General features: G+C 40.4%; 1 protein-coding gene across 4 annotated transcripts in view; it reads right to left on the bottom strand.

Annotated features, from left to right (window-relative positions):
• Positions 1-1,530: 1,530 nt before the first annotated feature.
• The window catches only part of numb (NUMB endocytic adaptor protein), a 38,843-nt gene continuing 21,547 nt past the window's right edge, over positions 1,531-18,826 (bottom strand). For 3 of the 4 annotated variants that reach the window (XM_027172265.2, XM_027172266.2, XM_027172264.2), the window contains 10 exons: positions 18,178-18,317; positions 12,828-12,902; positions 9,289-9,321; positions 8,308-8,382; positions 7,771-7,911; positions 6,166-6,370; positions 4,861-5,151; positions 4,510-4,653; positions 4,224-4,406; positions 1,531-3,719 (listed from right to left, as the gene is read on the bottom strand). In XM_027172265.2, coding sequence (XP_027028066.1) covers positions 2,983-3,719; positions 4,224-4,406; positions 4,510-4,653; positions 4,861-5,151; positions 6,166-6,370; positions 7,771-7,911; positions 8,308-8,382; positions 9,289-9,321; positions 12,828-12,902; positions 18,178-18,303 — 2,010 coding nt within the window. In that variant the 5' untranslated portion in view covers positions 18,304-18,317 and the 3' untranslated portion in view covers positions 1,531-2,982. The remainder of the gene's footprint in view (positions 3,720-4,223; positions 4,407-4,509; positions 4,654-4,860; positions 5,152-6,165; positions 6,371-7,770; positions 7,912-8,307; positions 8,383-9,288; positions 9,322-12,827; positions 12,903-18,177; positions 18,318-18,826) is intronic. The other variant, XM_027172268.2, reaches the window with a different exon arrangement.

Raw genomic sequence — 18,826 nt, 5'->3', positions numbered from 1 at the left:
GCTGCAATTCACAACGCACGCCTGACAAAGGATTTCTTCCAGGCCATTAACGTTGAGACCATGGTGTGTGTTCCCCTGATCTTAATCCCCTTGAGAATGTTTGGAGATGGATGTCAAGGGAACTTTACAAAAAAAAGACATCAGTTCCAGACTGTGGATGCCCTTCATGAAGCCATCTTCACCACATGAATGAATGTTCATACCAGCCTCCTGGACACAATTGCATCCAGCATGCAGAAATTAGGGTTTAAAGTTATTAACAAGAACGGTTGGGTTACTCACTACGGAGTCCTTTTTTGACACTTTTAGTTCTGTTGTAAGTATTTCTGGGCTATAGTCTTAAACTTTTATTACCTGATGAACAGCCTGTTTAAGTTTTAATTCCAGTTTCAATAAATTGTTCAGGAGTGTGCATCTCAGAAGTGAGTACACAGCTCACATTTTTCTAAATATTTTATTAGATCTTTTCATGTGACAACTCTGAAGAAATGACACTTTGCTACAATATAGTGAGTGTACAGCATTTATAACAGTGTAAATTTGCTGTCCCCTCAAAATAACACAACACACAGCCATTAATGTCTAAACCGTTGGCCACAAAAGTGAGTACAACCCTAAGTGAAAATGTCAAATATATGGGATTGGAACCACAGGTGCATCTGTAAAAATATATTCTAGATTGATTTTAGAAGAATTTAAATGTTTCAAGCAAACTAGTTCTGAGTGGTTTTGACACTTTCGTGCAAGTCCTGCTCGAAAAGGGCATTTCCATAAAGCTGGTCAGCAGACGGAAGCATGAATTGGCAGATGGCTGCACTGACTTTGGACTTTATAAAACACAGTGGACCAACACCAGCAGATGACATGGCACCCCAAATCATCAGTGACTGTGGACTGCTCACAGTGAACTTCAAGCAGCTTGGATTCTGTGCCTCTCCTCTCTTTCTCCAGAATCAGGGATGCATTTTCAAATGAAATGCAAAATTTACTTTTTGCATTTTTAAGACACTTCTGACATTGTCAGTGGTTCAAGGTGTAGCTTGACACTAGTACTTCGACATTTGTAGACCATTTATTGGACAAGTCTGTATGTGGTGGCTCTCAATGCACTGAGTCCAGTCTCAGTCTAATCCTTCTGAAGCTCCTTTACCTTTTTGAATCGGCTCCGCTCCGGACATTCTTCTAAAGTCTATGGTCATCCCTGTTGCTTGTGCACCTTTTTCTACCACACTTTGCTCTTTCGGTCAACTTTCCATTAATATGCTTTGATACAGCACTCTGTGAACAGCCAGCCATTTTAGCAGTGATCTTCTGTGGCTTACCTTCCATATGGAGAGCGTCAACATGTCTCTTCTGGACAACCAAGTCATGGTATTTATACCTAATAAAAAGTTATTTGCTTAAAGTGTAAATGAAATATTTAAAATATTAATCTCAAAACACATGATGCATCTTTGATTATTGGAACTAAGTGACTAATATTCATGCGACAGTTATTAGCTAGAAGAAGTTGGCAGTGACACAGAGACATTCACAAGCCTCCTCTACCACCATCATTTTATTCAATCTTTTAGATCTATTTCTTCAGACAGAAGTGGAATAAAATAATGAAATACTTACAAAATGAGAACAAAAATAAAACAATGAACCAACTGTTTTCACAGGTTTGATAAAACAGAGCTGGGCAAAAATAACAGGAAAAAAAAAAAATCTGACTAACTCTCTGCAAGCGATATTTAAAAATCACAGGTCAAATGAGGAAGAGTTTTACTAAAACTCAGGTTTTCTACAATGCAGCTAGCTGACCCATCTCACCTGAATAACCCAACCACCCAGCATAGTGCTTGTGCAATATAAAAGAAACATTTTTGTTTAAAAATAAAAAATAAAAACAAGTGGCTGACAATGAAGGTCAATAGTGTTAGAATTCATCTTAAAAGTCCCTCGAAGCCCTAAAACATTCATTAAGATATAGGAAGTGTGGGGGAATAAAATAAAAGTACAGTACTGTAGTACAAAATAAAAAGACAGAGCAAGAGTGAAAGCCATGGTAAATCCCCCGTCCCATCACTGAGACCAAATGATTGTAGCTGCAATGATTCATTATTTACAAATGAATACACATCCAAAACAGGATGCTAGACATCACAATGATAAAAACAAAACAAAAAAAAAAACAATCCATCCCTTCTCTCTGTCTTCATAGAATCTGTAAAAGTTATGGTTTGAGCTCAATGTATAATTAATATATATATATATATTCATTTTCTATAGATATATCTATATAATAATAAATGCCCATTTGCTGTATACACACAAAATCATTTCTTGTATCTAACCTGCACCTTTGGCAAGATATTAGACTTCTTTTGTTATATTTCAAAACTATTTAAAATATACTTAATGCATAAAAATAAAGATTTTGGCATTCTCTCGTTTCTTCATCTTCTGATTAGGAAGTTTTGGAAAACTTCCCAAATCTGGAAGCATTGTCCTTCTGTGATTGTGACGGGAGGAGCAGATGTTCATCCCGGTGGTTAGAGGAGACTGGGAGTGGGACTGTTGGGCACAGAGGCAGGACTGAGATAATATTCATGTATAATTGTACTGTGAGGATATAAATGTTAGTCTGTTTTATTAAGGCCCAGAGGCAGTGTTGCCTCTTTACCCAAATGCATCTGAAATATGGATGCAACTTCACAAGAAACAGAATGAAAACAGTCACTGAGCATCACCATATTGCCTCCAAACTGCCCTGAAGTCATTTCATCTCACACTCCTGTGTCTTCTGCCCAGCTCACAGTTAACACTACGGACATTCAGACACACAGCAAGGGAACAAGACAGAGAGATAGATATGGGGTTAATGTGGTGTGCATGTCAAAAGGGCTCCCTCACGTTTCATGTCCTCACCACCCTTCAGGCACCTCCTTCATGGGTTCATGCTAGTTTTGGTCTTTCACCAACACCTTAAGTATGTGTTTACAGTTGGATCTCGAAGGTCTTGTGAAGCTCACTGGAAAAAGGGTTTGTAGGGGAGGGGTTGGTGCGTTGGCGTGAGCGGTTTTCTAGCGCTGCCCACTGAGCCTCAAAAGCATCAGCTTTTTGCTCTGCTGCCATAGGGGGTGCAGACCAGCTATCAGTGCCATTTAATGTAGCGCTTCCGTTAGGGGGCTGAAATGCTGAGGGATTTGCCCGAGGGGGTGCAGGAGGTTTGCCAAAGGGTCCGCTAACTCCCCTGGGATCCAAATGTGGCAAAGGCGGAGTAGAAAACGGCGAAGACTGCAACTGTGTTTGGGGAATGGGCACAGGAACCGGTACCGGCTGGGTGTGCGTAGCAGAACCAAACACGTTGGCCACCATCTGAGAAGGTGTAATGCCCACTACTGTTACACTAGGCTGGACGTAGGGGAGCCCGTTGGACATTGGGTAAGAAGCTGGTGCTTGAGAATGGAACGAAGGCTGGTGTGGAGGTAAGGTGGGCACTGCAGAGGGCATGGCAGGAATGAAGGCCACTGGGGCCACAGGGACAGGCATGGGTGTGGGGAAGGGCTGCTGAATGGGAGGAGTAGCTGTTCTGGCTACAGATGGCTGCACTCCTACAGACTTGGACACCTCTTCCAACCAGCGGTCTGCCTCGGATGGTGTACGCTTATGGGAGGCACTGACTGCTGCAAGTGGAGCTATTGCTGCAGGGGTAGGACTGGGCCAGTCACCTCCTAGAGGGCAAAGAAAAAACATTTTAATGGATCAGACTACAGACATTCTTACAGGCAAGTACAACTGATACAGGAAATAAAAGATTGGAAACACAAAACTATCTTATAAATAAATAAATAAATAAATAAACAAACAAACAAACAAACAAACACACACACACACACACACACACACACACACACACACACACACACAAACAGTACATCTACACATACACACACAATATGTTGTTTTAAGGCATGACTTGACTTTTTTTTTAGTCCTGAAGAAGGAGGCATATTAATACACCAGTCATCAGGATGCTGGATAGAATAACTTTTCATTTTGTCATACTGTTTATAGATAGAGCGGTAGCATAGGTAGGTATACAGGTAGCACACTTGTAAACAACTTACTGCAGGATGGTAAGCAAGCCAGACATTAAATTCCCAAAGTAGAAAGCTACAACTCTCATATCTAAATGACTCTGGTAATGATGATTTTGTTGTTGTGAGCACTCTTACCAGGATGTGCTGGAGCTGGTGGTGCAGTGGAGACCTTGGCCCAGGGGTTAGTCTCTCTGGCAGGTAGAGGTGGTGGCAGAGTGGGAGGGATAACGACAGCAGTGGCAGAGGTTGTGATGACAGGAGGAGGTGGGAAGGTAGGGCCAGAGCCGTTCACTACAGCAACAGACACGGGAACTGAACCTATAAACAAACATGTATAAGCAGCAAAACAGTTATCAAAGGAGCATTGTTTAAAAGAATTGTTGCTGAATTGTGAGAGAACAGGAATATCTGTGGGGCTGACCTTGTGCAGCAGGGGATTGTGGGGAGGAGGCAGGTTTGGGCATGGGAACCAAGGAGAAGGGGTCCTCTGTGGGGCCACTGAATGCTGATGTGATCTGAGTGCACAGGGAGCTGATGCTATCTCCTTCACCTTCTACCTCTGCCACTGACATAACAAGACAACACAAACCTTAACAACTCCTTCAAAATCCTGGGAGAATGGAGCTTACTGTGCTTGCACTTTAACAAAAACACACCAAATTTGTGTGTTCTTCTTCAAATGGTATTATTACTACTTAAGCGAATATAGAAATTCTATGTACTCCTGCACACCAGGTTATTATACGACTGTTTGACGCATAGTGATGCCAACCTGGGTTTTTGATCGGGAAGTCGGATTTGCGCTGCATGGTGGAGGGCAAGTCATTCATGCGCAGAGACATCTGCCGTTTGAAAGGCGATGTCTTCTGGCTGAGAGCTGGGAAGCCGCGGAATGAGCCTTGGCGTGCTAGCACATCAACAGGGGCATGCCGGCGAGGGATCGCATGGGGATTGGGTTCCTGAGGTCCCAGTGTAGCCATGGGCTGAGGGGGGGATGACGAGGGAGATGAGACAGCAGCTGGGTTCGCTGTGATACCTGCGGTTCCTCCGGCAGTCTCAGAGTCTGCAGGCAGAACAAAACATGGCTTAAACTCATGGACCATGGGAGGAGATGCACAGAAATAAATCCTAATTATACCAAACTTAATGCAGTGATTTTGTTACGTCTTCCATTAGAATACAAAAATTCATCCTGAAAAATTCTATGTTCATAATTAACATGCTATTCAACAGCATCCAAGACTTTTTGTTTTAAGAATGACATTATAGCACAGTGTTTGCTTTACGTTTCTTTCATGAACATGCTGGTTTATTTATATTTTGGTTAGCAGGTTCCCACATTACTACTTAATGACAAATGCATAATGCCACCAATCAGAACGTGGTGCCTGCACTAATAAGCAACATAAGCGAATGTTAAGAGATCCATGGTTATGTGTTACTTATACTTCTTTATAGAAATCACTAATGTTGGTACATTGAAAAAATACACATATCTCTAATAAACTTCTAATAGACCATGTAAAAAATGGACAACTAGTAAACTTGCATAGTGTCTCAAATTTGTACTTTTGTATTATTTTATACCCCTAATGTGTACTTGGTGATAGAACCGCTCATGCAGCTTTGAGACCTAGAATGGTCTGCTTTGTGTTCCAGTCTTATGGATTTTCAAAATGAAACACTTTTGAATGTAAAGTTTTGATTTGCAAAGCGGCGCATATTAACAATCATCAACACGGTGAAAATCTTTAAGAAAACCCTGACAGATTTTTTAAATCTAATGACTTTTAAAAAAAAAAAAAAAAGAAAAGAAAAAGAATTTAGATATACATAAGATGCTCTGGTGAGTTTTAGTCACTTATTTTACACATACATATGATACATAACAACCTCTTCGAATCGAACAGAAATCCCGGTATTATAAGTCTAGATAGATTTGAATAAACTGTAAATGGTCAAAGCTTTAATTTGCAGATAATTATACAGCCGAATATGAAGACATTCCAGATCAGAAAAGCCCCTGGTTAAATTCCCCTTCGATTAGAAAGCACTCTATTTTTGTCTCTCTATCTACCTTTCTTGGCATCTTGTAATTGCCGCATGACTTCCTCCCGTTCAGCCTGTTCTGTTGCTGTGGTAACGCGGAAGGAGCCTTCCCGTGTAAACGTGGTGCGGTTGGCGTCGAAAGTGGCCGTGACCCCGCATTCCTTCTCTCGCTTCTGTTTTCGCTCCAGGCATGCTGCGAATGCACAGCCGACTGCATGGCTCAGTCGCTCACCCTGCAACACAGGTGACACTCAGGTCAGGACAGTGTTCCTGTTTCCACAAACTCTGCTTTAGCTGGGTCAAATTCTCTTTCAATTAGATGATACACGATTATTTGATTTTTTTTTATCTTTTATATACAGACCGGAGATCCTCACTGTTAATGGGCTTACTGGTGTAAAGCAAGTGTGACATAAACTTAGTTTAATTTGTAAATGCATCTTGATAACAGAAGATCACTAAAACAAATTATAATGATAAAGCAATGTTCTGAATCAAAAAATAGCATATCTGCTGTTTCTGTTGTCAAGTGCTGAGGTATAACTCATTTTCCTGCTGTGAAGTCCTTTTACATTTATTATGAGACAGACTGTATTGCATACGTCATCAAACAATTACACTTGGAGTAAGCTTATTTCCAATGCAACTTAATGTAGCTGTACGCTGCATAACTTATTTTAATGTGAAGCTCGTTTTACAGGACATTTCTGATATCCAGGTCAGGATAGTGTCAATAATCAGGTTATTAAAATAGTTTTAAAATAGTCTTTTATAGAATTATCCATTACAACAGCAAACCATTTATTCGTTCTCTTATGAATAAATGCGCATCTTCGATTACACCCTTCCTATATTTTGATCAAATCTTATTCGTTTAGTGTTATCAACAACAGACTTTTCCACAAAGCAGCTTTACAAAAATCCAGAAGTAGATTTAGATTCCTAATGGACAAACCAGAGAGCAAAGTGGAATGGAAAGTCTCCAGGTGAAAGAAAGTACCTGGTACTTGAGTATTGATCAGTGAAATGCAGCTGAATGGATTATAGGCTGCGGCATAAGGGAGCTGAATGCCCTACCTAGTGCCCTCACACACAGGGGCGGGGAACATTTGCACTAAAATTTCTGTTGTCTTGTAAAGTCTGCAGACAAGCATCTGCATTTTCAATAGAGATTAAAAGTACTAGCATACATGGCTCTTTGTTTAGGTATGTGGGCAGTCATTACAGATGGCTGAAGATTTAGTTTCACTTAGGTTTGGGTTAACATTCTTCTATTAAAAACAAACTTGCTGTATCAAATAAGATCAGTAGCAGTATTTTAACTTACTAGTTCCTGTTCAGTCACCAAACAATAACTCATCTGTAAAACTACAATGAGATTCTCTAGAAGATATGTGGCACACAAGCCAAGCCAGGATATTGATAGTCCTGGGTTCAGGTTTGTTAAAGAGTTGTGGTGAGCCACGCTTTTCCGTGGAACTGGATTAGAGCAGAAAGGAACAGGAATAATTCTCACAGCAAGAAAACATGGGCGGAAAATCAATAGTTTGTATAAAGAGAGTTTTTAATCCTAATACTAGTGAAGTGTTTTTGATTTATATTTAGCATTCTCAGGGAAAATGAGAGAACTCACTGAATCTTTGATGGCCATGAAGCAGTGGCAGATCCAGCGCCGAGTAGTACCATCTCTGCAGATGTAAGAGAAGGCCCTTTCGAAGTTTCGGTCAGGAGCACAAAACGAAACTTTCTCTATTGTCTGGTCAAGGATCAGATCCTGGAAGGAAAATGGTGAACATTCAGAAACACCTTTGTTAAAACAGTTCACTTTAACTTCCATTATTGTACTTACTTTCTGTAATGCTTCACTATTGGCTCAGTCATTGGTGAATGACACTAAATCACACCACCAGGGGGCGGAATATAAACGCATCACATGCTTGTTCTTCTAAATGCTGATTTATAGCACGTACACTGTTTAAAACTAGTGTCAGCTTAAACCGACTGCAGCTCAGAGTGTTTATATTAGGAATAGACCAGGAGAGCCTTAACTGGAATATACATAATGGCTGAAAAAGCTTTGGTGAAATGTGTGAATACTACAGGATGAGTCTGTGTGGCTTTCTGTGTACGGAGTGTGGTGTAAAGATTTGCGTTTTTAGTCCATAATTACCTTGGTCTTGTCATCAACGACCCTCAGGCCATCAGCAGATACCCACAACACAGCCCTGACCGCTTTCTTCCCTGCCTACAAGCAGTGAGAGGAAGAGAGGAGGAGCACACAGTACAAAATAAGACAGATGCTTGAACAGATGAGCAAGAAAAGTAGCCGCACCAAAACACCACACCAACCCCCCTCACTGTGTCCCTTCACATTACTGTTCTTTAACACAAAAATACTTCATCCACCAAATAAATCCTGCAATGAAGAAACATCAGAGTTGGGGGTTTCGGAGGAAAAAGAAGGTTGTGAGTCAGTGTGTTCTGTGCAAGAAGTCATGTGACAGAGGAGAGAAATACAATAGACAGCAACCTCAATCACACAACCCAAATCATAACACTGCCTTTAACCAATGCACTGAGAGTGCACACACACGCACACGCGCACACACACACACAGTAAGTTTGTCTTAATATTGTTCCTTTAATAGCTGTTCTACATAAATTAAAAGGAAATATTTTGGTTAGTATATACACATAAATATGTATGTATGTGTAGATAGATAGATAGATAGATAGATAGATAGATAGATAGATAGATAGATAGATAGATAGATAGATAGATAGATAAAGTCCCATTCTTGTGGAAACATTTAGACACAGACACAGAGACACACACACACACACACACACACACACACACACACACACAGAGACACACACACACACACACACACAGAGACACACACACACACACACACACAGACACACACACACAGAGACACACACACAGAGACACACACACACACACACACACACAGACACACACACTCCTTTACAGAGGAGTACAAGTACCGCTTATTCCTTTGGTTCCAGCAGCGATTAAAGAATGAAGTATAAGAGTGGGGGGGGGGGGAGAAGAGAATAGCAAACACACATTTATAAGATAAACAACATTTACACACACACTCGCTCCCCACACATCAGAACTTACTTTGGTAAAGAAGCCCTTGAAGAACTTTCTGTCCTGGAATTGAAGATTTGATAAAGGGAGGTTGGGGGATGGGGAGGACAAGGACAGTGTTACAGAAAGCCCTGTGTGTCCAGGTAACACAAGACTGTGCACACAGTGAGACAGTGGGATGGGGAGGAGGAATCGGAACGATTAAGAAGAGGAAGAGCGGCTGAAAGAAAGCGAGGGAGTAAAGTGACAAACCTCTAAACTAGTGAGCAAGGCCATAATCACAACACCTACGTCGTTCAGTGTCGGACTTTACGAGTCGATTCAGTTGAAGATATCACCGAGGTATTAGCATTGTTAATACTGTTATCATTAGATTAGTGATTGAACAGTGAAAACCATCACCAACACGGATGAGTACAATAATGGCTTCTTGAATGCATCACGATTTTGTCTTCACTCCTGGGGAGGCCATGAAAAGACAAACCAGCTAGTAAATATGTGCACCATGATTTGAATCATTTGTGTAATTAACTGTTCTGCTGGCTTCTCAGAGCAGTGTGCCTATATTAAAATGAATTAAATTATAAAGTTAACACCCATGTTATACCTGATCCATACATGAAGTGGATGAATTAATGAAAAAGGAAAAAAAAAAAAAACCCAACAAACTTGTGTATAAGCTCTAGAAATCAATTCGAGATGCATCAAGAATTTTTAATGTCACAGTGAATCAGTATTGAATTGTGAGGTAAATCCTGCAGTGCCTTGATGTGTACTGGCCCTGCGGCTCTGGCCAGTGAGATTAAAGGCAGAAGTGAGCACACGAATGAGCAAACTGCAGGAGAACTACATATGACAAAATCCTACAGTTTAGTTCCACTGCACAGGGCTAGCAGACAGGAGGGAAAAGAGACTAAGGATACTGTTCTTCAGTTTATGATGTAAATCTGCTGAATGGTCTTCAGACTCTGTGTTTGTAAAGGCTTACATGCTTTTAACCAGTGCTCTGGCAGTTAATATGCATCGGTATCACAGTAGCTAACCTGGTAAATGCTGACACCAGGCCTGTGGTTAAGAGCATGGTATGTCTAATGGAGAGAGGGGATTAAGGTTAGGTTAAGGAACCATTAGCCATACACACAGAGTGTGAGTGTGTGAGTCATGCAGGGTCAGGTCTCTCGCACAACTACAGGAGAAAAGCTCATCATCATTGGGTTAAGGACACGAGGGATGTTAGAGACCGAGAGTATTCTTTGTGGGTCATTATGAACATAACCTGCTAAAAAAAAATATGAGATGTTTATAATACATTCATCAAAACACATATGCAAGAGGGGAAAAGGGACATGACTATGAATGCTAATAAAAGCCATGGAAATGCCTCTGAAATGCTGACTGCTGAATCAGAGGGAGGAAGCTAGGGAAAGGTAGAACAGGATATAAAAAAGGCTAGGAGAAAATAGAAGAGAGGAGGAATTACTAATATTAAACTGACGGGTGTGTAGATCCGCAATCACACCATGAGGTCTAGGCAAAAACACGTGAATCCGCTGAATGAAGAGCCTTCAGTTTGACTGAAAATGAAACATGTTCACATTATTTTTTTATACTGGTTTCTGGGTGCTGGCAGTCTGCTGGGTAAAAGGAAGTGATGGTGCAGTTTGTAGTAGGAGGTGCAATGACAATCAGCAGGATAGGGCAGGACACTTCAGCTGGCAGACTGCATGCCTGTGACGTCACTCCAGTTTCTATCTCCATCATAAGTGTTGAGTCAGAGGGCAAAGAACGTTTACTCTCGTTCCCACTCACGCAAGACTTACAAACGCTTCAGTGTTCTTCACACATGCTAATATTTTTGATGGTGACTAACTTTGCTAGTAAAGAAGTGAAAACTCAGGAAGTTTGGCCAGTACGAGAAATACAAGATTGGAAATTCTTGTGCTGATTTGAATGGATGCCAATACATGAAACAGTACAACAATGAGAATATCCTACAACACGCTACGGTCTTGAGATAACTGATTTGAAACAAAGTAATGGAGCAAAAACAGAAAGGAATGTCCACAGATATAATGAGAACTAAAAAAATTTGGAAACTGGAGGCTTTTAGAAATGCTGTCTTTGTGTCTTTGATAATAAAAAAAAAAAACTCTATCCACACTAATGTATGTGAAACTTGTTTTACATCACATTCTGTGCAAAGAAATCTGTAACATTACAGTAAACCTACGTCTATAAATAACCTGTGCTCAAATCCACACCCACATCCTCACGTATGACTGTTAGATCTTTATCTAATTTTAAAGGTTAGCCCTTTTATACACTTCATTCCTGACACTAGCTTATAAGCTGCGTTTCTTGGCCAAAGTTCTTCAAAGGGGTCTGAACGCCAGCACAAAAAACAAAACAAAACAGGATGACATCAATAAAGACGATTCTGTTTAAAAGACTGAAAGGTTTCTGCGAAACGAGTAACTCCGCTCCAGTAAGAGGAAATCTCATTATAGTGCACAGGGGTCAGACATTCCTTTTCCCCGCTTGGTCTTAACCTTTATAGATATTCTGCTAACATAAAACTATGGTACAGAGCAAAGGCAGATTGCAACATTACTTATACTAGAGCACATAATGAGAAGATGCTTATAGCCGTCTAACTAAGATTTTTAAGTGACAATATGTATGTGTTAAGGGGACAATACACACACTGTGCCCTTTATGTTTAGCTCTTGTGTGACAGCTAAACTCAGCTGGTTCGTTCTGCATTACCGTCAAACCAAATAACTGACAAGGTTTAGTAGTATTTATTGTTGTTTCTAATCAAAGAAAATATTTGAGAGAGAGAGAGAGAGAGAGAGAGAGAGAGAGAGAGAGAGAGAGAGAGAGAGAGAGAGAGAGAGCAAGCAGTGAGAGAAAGGAGACCTTTCCTTTTTTTTCCTTTGATGCCAAAATTTTTTTTTTTTTACATAAAACAATTACACAAAAATCTCTTGTTTTCTACAGACCCTCCTGAGCAATCTAAGAAAGGAGGAAGTGATAAAAAAAGCAAGCTGTGGTACTACCCGGACCACAGTCAATATCCTCCTTCCTTCCTGACCATCTTCTAAACTATGCTATGGTGGTGGTGGTGTGCAAATTCTTGTCAACAGAAAAATGGACAACACAGTGTGAGATATGACATGTCTTCCCCTTTACATAGTTTACTGGGGAAAAACAGGAAAAAGCAAGTCGATATGTCTGAAGAGGCTAGACAGCAGGAGGGCTGGGTGACGGGCTGAACAGAGACGGTTCTCTCGGAACAAGGTGGACGCTCAACCGGGGGTGTGGGTGGTGCAGGTGACCAGGTGCTGCACAGTGTGACCGTATGCTCTAAGGACCTGGACAGATTCGAGTCAAGTGAACGACACCGAGGTGCCTGATGGGAGGAAAGGAAAGGCGTGGGGATGGAGGAAGGAGAAACACACATAGTCTGGAAAAGAGCCGAGCAGCCGGATGTAAAGGAATGAAATGGTGCACGTCCTGGCTTCTGAGAAACAGGAAATAGAAAGCAGAGCTCTTAAGTAGACACCTACCGTTTTTAGCCTCTTCACTGCATCTTCACAGATATGCATGCCACGAGACTCTTCCACCTCCACATGGCCTAGATACTGCAAAGAGACAGGAAAAAGAAATCATTAGCTACATTTATAGCCTCAGCTCTTCCTGCACCACTTAATAAATGTACACAAGTAGACCCTGTGCAGGAGGAAGCCATGCCACAGCACCCACTCTGGTGAAGATCTCCCTCATGAGTCACTGTTCCTCAATCTCAAGTCTCTCGGGGCCACAAAGATCACGCAGGGAGGCACATGGTCATTGTGTGTGCAGTACTGAGAGGAAGTCCTAACCCTTCCCTTGATGAACACAGAAAGCCATGACCTCCTGCTCTCCACCCAGCTCGACAAGTCTTACAGCTATTCTCAGACAGCGACGTATGCAGACGTATAGATGAAATAACGTGGGAATCTCTGAGCACTTCATAATACAGTTTGGTTTCATTTAGTTAACTGATTCTTTGTACATACACAATTTTTGCCATTAAAAAAAAACAAACAAACAAAAAAAAAAAACACCAGGATTTTTTGTCCTTCTCTTACAAAGTGCATACCACATTTGATGCTGACCGAATTTGCATTTAAAAAACAAAAGCACAAAAACAAGGTTTTTGATGTGGATGTTTATGATCAACTTCCTTTTCCACTGAAAACTCCAGAAACAGCGGTGGGCAAAGTGATCATCTCAGGATAAAAATAAACAAATATTTAATGAATTCTAATAATCTACATAGGTAGAAGAAAAAGAAAATGATTATTATTAAAACAAAGAATGGTATAAAGTTAGTTGGTTTATTACATATTAAATCACACCTGAGCATTGAATTAAGATTAAATTAACTTCATTTTATTTAATTAAATGCTTAAGAAATCTCAGATAAATAAATCCAGACTCAAAGTCAAATGACTTTGTAGCTTTACTTGTACCCGACACACTATAGCCAAAAGTTTATAGACCCCTGACAATCACACACATACTGTATGTGGGTCTTACACACACATGCTGAATGCACTCAATTGATTAGAATGTGTTTTGATGCTGTGGCATTAAGATTTCATCTTCACTAGACATACAGTGCTCAAACCATCATAATAATGCCACTGATCACAAAGAAGGGGCTGAAGCCCTAACATCAACCCAAGTAATCACAATTGCGATGAACTGGAACCGTGACTGCACCCAAAACCACATCAGTCACCATCAGTGTCTGACTTCATTAATGCTCTTGTGATACTACTACTACTACTACTACTACTACTACTAATAATAATAATATCCACAACTAAAAATTGCTTATTTTTCCCCATCCACAATGCATCCAAACCATGAAACTAAAGATCCTGTTCATATGGCATCTCCAGCTCACACCTCAACCTTATTCAGAGTGACTTCTTATAGAAAAAATGCAGCAAAATTAGTCTTTAAGTTCAGCCTCATTTTACAACAGAAGCCACCCATCTGCCATTGCTATTTATACATGGCACTGAACCAGTTATTGAGCATGAGCAATAAAACCAGCTGTCCATAACCACATAAGCAGCCATTTTCCACAGACTCTAAACGGGGCAGAATTATGAGCTACCACACAGAAAAAGAGAGACATCAACCAACTTTCCAGCTGCTCCGTTTAAGCAGGCGCTCGTTCTTTTTCCGAGCTAAAGCCGAGCAAACGGTTAACATAATAGCGTTTCGAGAACAATTAAAAAGGGGACATGTGAGAGGTCAGATGCTTAAATCTGTCCACTCTCACTAGACCAGTTCCATTAAATAAGATATGGATGAAAATTCAAGCACTTGTTCTGACATGCCAGTCTGAGTGGCTTGTGAAGGGATAAACTGTAGCCCAAAGGGAGTGCTGGACTAGGCCTGGTGTAATAAGCTCCGAATTGGGCTTTTCCCTCTTGTCTTGCTTTGTAGTGAAAATGTCTAGGATGGAGGACGTCCTACAAAAGACTGCACCGTGCCATTACATCGTCTGATTTCTCTCTTCCAATTTCTTTCCCTCATTCTGCTCCTTATGGTTGCTAAGCTGACTCCGGTGTTGAAAGGTATAATCACTAATCCTACTGCAACTATTTCAAACCAAACAGTTCCTTGGAAAAGGAGGGAGAAACGCAAATAGGTAGGGAGAAAACGGGAGGAGACTGAGAGGGGAGGGGAGACTAAAGCATTAGACTAGCAAGTTAAGCTGCATTAGAGAGGTGGGGGGGGGGGGGGGGGGGAAGAGGTGCATTGCTGTTCCAGAAACAGCATTTGACTTTTCCTATCTAATAAAGGCATAGAGTCCTCCAGGCTGACCACAATACTTCCATCTTTCTCGACAAAGTAATAGCTTACAGACAATTGAATATTGTGCAAGTAGTACATGTGTAGTTTGAAGATAATTTATGATTAGCAGCTGGGGAAAGATGAAAAAAGAGAGAAAGAGAGACACAGAGAGAGAAATCTACAGACAGTATTAAAATCTAGGCCAAGCATACAAATACACAAATATCCCTTGTGTTACTAGAATCTCTACACTGGTCTGTATTAAAGACAGAGTATACCCAGTAGGCTAATACAGAGTAGGCTATTTCCTGTATTAAAGAGTATACTGGTCAAACACTACAGGAGAGCATGTCAAACACTGGCTCTATTTGATTTTACTATGAACTGACTACAGCTCAGTAGCACACCCGGGTATGACACAAAAGCTCATATAGAAATTTAGCGTTGTCATCGATGGGGTGGACAACATGGCATTATTCGCTGAAATTTGTATTGCACCACTCGGGAACCGATTATAGTTCTGCCAACGCCATTCATGGCTGGGAGTCAAGAGAGTAAAAAATACCTGTGGTCTCAGAGAGGAAAGACCAGCATGCTCTTGCTCTCTCTTCTGTATCAATCGCTGATATCTGTTAGGACATGCAGAACAGTGCAGATGGCACCTTCCTGTGTGAATCTGCCCTGTGATGCAGCATGAGCACTTCACAATTGACCAAAAGCAAATGAATAAGAAAAGGACAATATTGCAATCCAATGGTTGGGCACTTATTTATATGCAGTTAATTAATTTGTTTAAATGATATGTATTAACTGAAACATTTTATACACTAACCACTTTACTAGAAATATCTCTTTCAGGGATTTTATTAAAATTTCACGCATACAAGTTTATAGAGTGGTTTGAAAAACATAAAACATGCACTAAACAGCATTTTTGCCAGCAGAATCTTGTTGATGAGAAAAGTCAAAAGAGAATGGCACGGGAAAGCTAAATAACCCAACGGTTACTCCTAATAACTTCCCTTTATAACCACACTGAACAAAAAACATATCAGGAAAGGAAAGCCTTGTTGCAGTAGGGCAACTGTGGAAGAACACCTTAGTTAGTTCAGATCTCCTGAGATTTTCCACTCACAACAGTTTCTGTAGCAGTGTTTGTAATTAAGTGGTCAGTGAGTAAAATGGTTCAGCTAACAGCTACAATTTTAACAAATGAAGTAACTTTGTGTGTAAATTAGTGCACACAATAGGATTAAAAAGCAAAGACACCTGAGGTGAAAATATAGGAAAAGTACTTAATAATGAAACCAGCAGTTCTACTGACTGCCACCAAAAATACATTTACGGCATTTGGCAGTCGCTCTTATCCAAAGAGACTTATATTTATCTCAATTATACAGCTGAGCAATTGAGGGATAAATGCCTTGCTCAGGGGCAGAGCAGTTGGCAGCTTGGTGGACCTGGGGATAGAACTCACAACCTTCCAATCAGTAGTCCAGAACCTTAACCACTAAGTTACCACTTCCATAAACGTACTGTACTGCTTGTGTACTTTACTTTCCCAGGACAATAATATACAGCTGATTTTGTTTTAGTTACTTGCAAATCATTAAAATTATTTTTAAACAGAGTGTGTAAACAGGATGTGGAACCACGCATCACAACACCGGCAGATGATATCATAGCAAATGATAAGCTATAAATAAAAATACCAAAAATATGATCAAGACCTGTTAATTTTATCCCATGAAAGTACTTTCTCTACAATACTGCAGTCGTTATATTGGTTACTCGTTGCCTCTGAACTTCCTCCAAACCTAAACATGTGAAAGTGCAAGAATTGTACATGGCTACTATTTTGTACTTTAGCTTACATCCTGGATGTTGTCAGCTTTGATGTTGCTAGTGGTTATATACTCTACTACAGATAGAACAGATTTTTCTTATTTAAATAGGAAATAATAATCTTTGTTGGATTATATTATGACATTCTCTTGTTAACATCCAGCCATAGCTTCAGAGTTATTGGCACCTTTAGTAACGATGGATAAAATACTCATGAAAGAGCAAGAGTAAGGAATATCACACTCCTCAACACAGAATCTGTCCAGCTTCTGCATGGATCCTCTTGAGCTCCCACAGGATTTCAATGGGGTTAAGCCTGTGACTGATGGTCAGGTCAAAGCCTAATTTTGGTCAGTGAATGATCTGTGTGTCAATTTGTTTTGGAACACATGATTTGTCTTGCTAGAAGATCCCATCATGATCCAGCAGTGCGTTTCTGGAAGAAGCATTTTCATTTAAAATCTCCTGATCCTCACCAAACAGAGCGTTTTTTTTTTCTGTATAACTATTTTTTGCCACTTTTGTTAGCATTTGTTACCACAAAGCTTTATTTGTCTCAACTGACCATAGAAACCAGTTCCAGTCAAATTTCCAGCATCATCTAAAGCACACTCCGGGTGTTCGTGTTTGTATTTAGATGGCACGAAGAAACCTAATTGTAGATTTTGGCATAGTGACCCCAAAACACCAAATCTTCTGAAAACCTCACCATGGTCTTTCAGGCAGGTTACTTAGACTCCGGATGTTTTGGATTTTCAGGAGTGGTGCTTTTTCATAGCCAATATCTGACCAATTTGAGCCCTGTATCACCTCAAATTTAAACCTTAGTGAAATGGGAAGACATGAATGACCACATTAAAGTTCTTGAAAACTGAAGTGGACTTCAAAATTGTGTGTTTATGTACAGTATTATATTTTGATATTTTTTCCCATAGCTATATTGCCTGTGAAATGTAGCTTTTTCTAATATATTCATTGGGTTTTTAGGATGATTAGCTACACTATACATGTATAGGTTGATATATTAATTCCATATATTTTACATATAATTCTAACTTTATGTATAATTTTATACATATTAACGAGCCAACTGTATTTGTATACTGTTGATTCAAAGTGTGGATATTCCCATAACAACACTGCTTCAAATGAACTAGCATTTCTTGGCTTGTATTGGTTGCATTCATATGCGTTTTTAGTCATTTCTGAATTCACCTTGACCTGGAAGCTGCACTTGCCGCTACGCACTGCCTCCTCGTCGGTCTGCCACTGGTGCGGTCTGCTGGACTCGGGCACATACACGTCTTTCTTGCGGCGGAAGCTCTGCCGTAGCTTATTCATGACTCAGCCTCCTCCTGCATTGGACAAAAGAGAAGAGGAAGTGAGCAGGGTAGGTGGGGTTTGGTGGACACTAGATATGCTACTGGGACACTTTTCACTTCCACCTGGTCTGCTGTATGTGACACCTAATGTAGTCACACCTACAGACTGTGCTGGAGAACTTTTCATTTCAGGATTTTGAGTTTGAACTCCGGTCAGTTCAAACCATATTGTGGGCTTTTGATTTCCCCGCAAAATGCCTGGGTGTACATATGATTTGAGGTGAACTACAGACGATTCATTTCAGGAGCCGAATAGATTGAAAAAGAAAATCACACGTACTTTATCTCAGCATATCTACCCACAAGTCATTTGTACAACACACACAGAGCAAAGCACAAGCGGCAGCATGTCAGAGGTGTTATAAAGACAAGGGAAGTAGAGACAGTTGCTCTAAATCACACACTCTGTCTGACTGATAACCAGCAGCTCTGCTCCATCACCTTACTGTATATACAGTGAAAGAAGGACAAAGCTATAACAA

The sequence above is a fragment of the Tachysurus fulvidraco genome, chromosome 12 (genome assembly GCF_022655615.1).
Source record: "Tachysurus fulvidraco isolate hzauxx_2018 chromosome 12, HZAU_PFXX_2.0, whole genome shotgun sequence".
NCBI classification, from domain to species: Eukaryota; Metazoa; Chordata; class Actinopteri; order Siluriformes; family Bagridae; genus Tachysurus; species Tachysurus fulvidraco.
This window is presented reverse-complemented; position numbering and strand designations above follow the sequence as displayed.